This window comes from Hylobates moloch, unplaced genomic scaffold (genome assembly GCF_009828535.3).
Source record: "Hylobates moloch isolate HMO894 unplaced genomic scaffold, HMol_V3 SCAFFOLD_7, whole genome shotgun sequence".
Taxonomy (NCBI): domain Eukaryota; kingdom Metazoa; phylum Chordata; class Mammalia; order Primates; family Hylobatidae; genus Hylobates; species Hylobates moloch.
This window is the reverse complement of record NW_026652282.1, coordinates 93,479,035-93,484,508: the sequence shown is the minus strand read 5'-3', so window position 1 is coordinate 93,484,508 and position 5,474 is coordinate 93,479,035. Positions and strand designations below refer to the sequence as shown.

Here is a 5,474-nt window from a genome sequence, read left to right as displayed (position 1 = left end):
TCACTTGGACATGGAGTATGGGTTCTTCGTTAAAATAAAAGTGTATTACATTTTTTATGAAATCTACTTTAAAAAATCTATAAACATCAGAAATTTATTACTCAAAATTCTGGAAGCTAGGAAGTCCAAAATCAAGGCAACAGCAGATTGTCATTGTCTGGTGAGAGGCTGTACCTCATAGATGGCTCCTTCTATGTGTCCCAGGAAAAGGGGATCCTGCAAGTCTCTTTTGTAAGGGCACTAATCCCATTCATGAGCCCTCATGATCTAATCATCTCCCAAAGATCCCATCTCTTAATACTATCACAATGACGATGAAGTTTCAACATACGAGTTTTGAGGAAACATCAACATTCAGACCACAGCAATTTGTCTATGCTCTCTGGGCATTTATGTTTTAGCTGGAAAGGTTAGAATGGCGCCAGGAAACAAGCCAGGAAGGGACCGTGGATCCAGAAGCAGGTAAGATCCTGAGGGAAGCGGGCAGGGAAAGCCCTGGGGAGGTAGTCTGTCTGTACCTAGTGTTCAAGGCATGGCAGGATGTGAAGGTGCATGGGCAGGCAGGGAGTTGGCAGAAAGCATCAGGAAAGGCATGGGTTGGGGAGAAGACAAGGTGTGGTAAGAGGCAGTGAATAAAGAGTCCCACTGGAGTGGATTCCTTGGAGAGGAGCCAGGAACCAAAGGGCTATTTCTGATACAGGAAACAGAGCATCCCACAAGTAAGTATCACTCTGGGTATGGGGAATCTATGGGCATTTAGTGGGTTTTTATCTTTTTTAAAAAACTCCTATTTTAGGTTTGGGGGTGCATGTGAAGGTTTGTTACATAGGTAAATTTGTGTCATGGGATTTTGTTGTACAGACTATTTCATCACCCAGTTATTAAGCCCAGTACCCAATAGTTACCTTTTCTGCTCCTTTCCCTCCTCTCACCCTCCACCCTCAAGTAGACCCCAGTGTCTGTTGTTTCCTTCCTTGTATTCATAAGTTCTCACCATTTGACTCCCACTTATAAGTGAGAACATGGGATATTTGGTTTTCTGTTCCTGTGTTAGTTTGCTAAGGGTAATAGCCTCCAGCTCCATCCATGTTCCCACAAAAGACATGATCTCATTCTTTTTCATGGCTGCCTAGTATTCCATGGTGTATATGCACCACATTTTCTTTATCCAGGTTGTCATTGATGGGAATTTAGGTTGATTACATGTCTTTGCTACTGTGAATAGTGCTGCAATGAACATTTGTGTGCATGTGTCTTTATGGTAGAATGAATGATTTATATTCCTCTGGGTATATACCCAGTAATGGGGTTGCTGGGTCAAATGGTAGTTCTGCTTTTAGCTCTTTGAGGCATCACCATACTGCTTTCCACATGGTGGAACTAATTTACACTCCCACCAACAGTGTAAGTTCCCTTTTCTTCCCAGCCTCACCAGCATCTGTTATTTTTTGACATTTTAATAGTTATTCTGACTGGTGTGAGGTGGTATCTTATTTTGGTTTTGATTTGCATTTTTCTAATCATCAGTGATATTGAGCTGTTTTTCATATGCTTGTTGTCCACATATATGTCTTCTTTTGAAGTGTCTGTTCATGTCCTTTGCCCAGTTTATTATTATTATTATATATATTTTTTGAGATTGAATCTCACTCTGTTCCCCAGGCTGGAGTGCAGTGGCATGATTTCAGCTCACTGCAACCTCCGCCTCCAGGTTTCAAGTGATTCTCCTGCCTGAGCCTCCCGAGTAGCTGGGATTACAGGCGCCTGCCACCATGCCCAGCTAATTTTTGTATGTTTAGTAGAGACAGGGTTTGCCATGTTAGCAAGGCTGGTCTTGAACTCCTGACCTCAGGTGATCTGCCTGCCTGGGCCTTCCAAAGTGCTGAGATTATGGGTGTGAGCCGCCACTCCCGTCCGTTTGCCCACTTTTTAATGGGGTTGTTTGTTTTTCTCTTGTGAATTTGTTTAAGTTCCTTATAGATGCTGGAAATTAGACCTTTGTCAGATGCAGAGTTTGCAAATATTTTCTCCCATTCTGTAGATTGTCTGTTTACTCTGTTGATAGTTTCTTTTGCTGCGCAGAAGCTTTTAAGTTTAATTAGATCCCGCTTGTCAATTTTTGTTTTTGTTGCGATTGCTTTTGGTGTCTTTGTTATGAAATCTTTGCCCTTCCCTATGTCCAGAATGGTATTGCCTAGATTGTCTTTCAGGGTATTTAATGAAATCTACTTTGAATAAGTAGAAATACAAATTGTATTATAAATACAAATTTGCATTCTGACTATAATAAGTATAAATAAAATCTAATTGATTATTAGATAAACAATAATAAAAACTCCCAAATAATATCATATATCTCTTCATTAATCAGCTTTAAGTCAATGTTTGGCATATCACCATCACAGACAGTTATTAATTCCATTTATATGTGTCACTGGGTATTATTCAAAGGAAGTAAGACAAAATGGTTCTTGCCTCTAGATGTTTATAAGCTATGAAAATCACCACTGACACAGACCTGAATGCTTCTTTTTTTTTTTTTTTTTTGAGACAGAGTCTCGCTGTCACCCAGGCTGGAGTGCAATGGCGCGATCTCGGCTCACTGCAGGCTCCGCCCCCCGGGGTTCACGCCATTCTCCTGCCTCAGCCTCCCGAGTAGCTGGGACTACAGGCGCCCGCCACCTTGCCTGGCTAATTTTTTGTATTTTTAGTAGAGACGGGGTTTCACTGTGCTAGCCAGGATGGTCTCGATCTCCTGACCTCGTGATCCGCCTGCCTCGGCCTCCCAAAGTGCTGGGATTACAGGCGTGAGCCACTGCACCTGGCCTGAATGCTTCTTTACATCAAATGTTTTCATAATGTCTTAGAATTGGAAGGGAAGTCATCTAGTCCAACTTCCCACTCACTGCAAAAATCTGACCTGTAGTTTGACTAATACGCAGTGTCCCATGGAAAAAAATGGGCTTTGCAGTCGGACCTGAATTCAGATTCCAGCTTTACAATTCATTAGTTGTGTTACTTAACATGACTCTTTATCTCCTGATCAGTATAATAAAAATAATGATGATGTTTACCTAGGCTAATATTTATTGAAGCAGTCATTATGTGCTAGGCTTTGTTTTTTTGTTTTTGTTTTTTTTTTTTTTAACATAGTAAGCACTTACATTTTAGCCACTCTTCTTGTCTGTCATATTTAGGGTTTCCTAAGCAATATGTGTTAATTGTTTAGCATAACATAAAGTACCTTTCCCTTGCCAGGCACAGATCAATAGGCCAGTAGCTAAAAGATGTAAGAGCTGAAGTCTGTCTTTAGCATACTCAGCTTCCCCTTCTTGCAAACACCAAACAGATGAGAGAGGAAAAAAATAATTTTGGTCTAAAGCAGTGGTCTCTAGACTTTTAATTGCAGGCTCCTAACCTTGAGCAAACACCCCAAATTTAGTTATAGGTAATATACATTAATTATTGTACTATTATATTCATTGTAAAACATGTTAAAAATTAGAAGTTGTAAAACAAGATGAAAAAAATCTAAATACAAGGAACTGCTAGACGGAATATATAAAGAACTCTTAATCTCAACAATAAAAGGACAGATAATACTCCAATCTAAAAATGGGCAAAGGACTGATTTTTGACCAAGGTGCAAAGAATCCATAATGGGAAAAGAATAGTCTTGCCAATAAATGGTGTTTGGAAAACTGGATATCCAAATGTATGAAAATAGACCCTATCTCACTTATTATGCAAAAACCAACTCAAATTGAATTAAAGACTTAATTGTAAGACCTCAAACTATCAAACTACTAGAAGAACACATAGCGGAAAAACTCTATGACATTGGAGCAAGATTCATTGGTCTGGGCATGAATTTTGGATATGAACCCAAAGCACAGGCAAAAAAAAGCAAAAATAGACACATGGGATTACATCAAACTGAAAAACTTCTGCACAGTAAAGGAAACAATCAATAGAGTGAAGAGACAACCTACATAACGGGAGAAAATATTTGCAAAGTATATACCTGATAAGGAATTAATATCCAAAATATAAAGGGGCTAAAACAACTCAATAGCAGGAAAACAAATAATCTGACTTTAAAATGGGGAAAGCCCTTTTGCGGGTGGCGGCGAGCTCAGAGAGGACGCCCTGAAGGCATAGGGCACTTAAGAGAGTACAAGGTGGTGGGTCGCTACCTGCCCACCCCCAAATGCCACACACCGCCCCTCTACCGCATGCAAATGTTTGCGCCTAATCGTGTCGTCGCCAAGTCCAGCTTCTGGTACTTCGTATCTCAGTTAAAGAAGATGAAGAAGTTTTCAGGGGAGATTGCCTACTCTGGGCGGGTGTTTGGGAAGTCCCCTCTGTGGGTGAAGAACTCCCGCATCTGGCTGCGCTGTGACTCCCTGAGCGGCACCCACAACCTGTATCAGGAATACCAGGACCTGACCACGGCGGGTGCTGTCACCCAGTGCTACCGAGTCATGGGCGCTCGGCACTGCGCCCAGGCCCACTGCATCCAGATCATGAAGGTGGAGGAGATCGCAGCCCGCAAGTGCCGCCGGCCATCCGTCAAGCAGTTCCACGACTCTAAGGTCAAGTTCCCGCTGCCCCACCCGGTCCTGCGCCATCAGCACAAGCCACGCTTCACCACCAAGAGGCCCAACACCTTCTTCTAGATGCAGGGCCCTTGCCCAGGTATGCCCCAAATAAAATCGGGAAGGCCAAAAAATATAAATAAATAAATAAATAAATAAATAAATAAATAAATAAATAAAAATGCGGAAAGGACCTGAATACATATATGTCAAGAGAACACAGACAAATGGGTCAACAGGTATATGAAAAAATGTTCAACATCACTAATCATCAGGGATATGCAAATTAAAACCACAATGAGCTATCACCTAAGACTTGTTAGAATAGCTACTATCAGAAAGACAAAAGATAAATGTTGGTGACGATGTGGAAAAAAGAGAACCATTCCAAACTGTGGGTGGTAATGTAAATTTAGTACAGCCATGATAAAAAAAACTGTATAGAGATTCCCCGAAAAATTAAAAATAGAGCTACAATATGATCTGCCAATTCCACTTCTGCGTGTATAGCCAAAGGAATCGGAAACAAGATCGTGAAGAGAGAATACTCACTCCAATGTTTATTGCAGGATTATTCACAATAGCCAAGATATGGAATCAACTTAATTGTCTATCAACAGATGAATGGATATATGGAACATATACATAATGGAATACTATTCAGCCATTAAAAAGAAGATAATTCTATCATTTACAGTAACATGGATGAACTTGGAGGAAATTTTGTTAAGTGAAATAAACCAGACACAGAAAGACAAATACCACATGACTGTACTCAAATGAAGTATCTAAAAAAGTTGATCTCATAGAAGTAGAAAGTACAATGGTTGTTACCAGAGTCGGGGTGGTTGCCGGAGGGAGTTGGGATGATGTTGG

The 5,474-nt window shown here is 40.7% G+C and overlaps 1 protein-coding gene across 1 annotated transcript; it reads left to right on the top strand.

Moving 5' to 3' along the window:
• The first annotated feature begins 415 nt into the window (after positions 1 to 415).
• LOC116811373 (large ribosomal subunit protein eL20-like) lies at positions 416 to 4,720 on the top strand. The gene is made up of 2 exons (XM_032756416.2): positions 416 to 462; positions 4,076 to 4,720. Exons 1-2 carry the CDS (start codon positions 416 to 418, stop codon positions 4,677 to 4,679), a joined length of 651 nt encoding a protein of 216 aa, XP_032612307.2. The 3' UTR covers positions 4,680 to 4,720.
• The last annotated feature ends 754 nt before the right edge of the window (positions 4,721 to 5,474 follow it).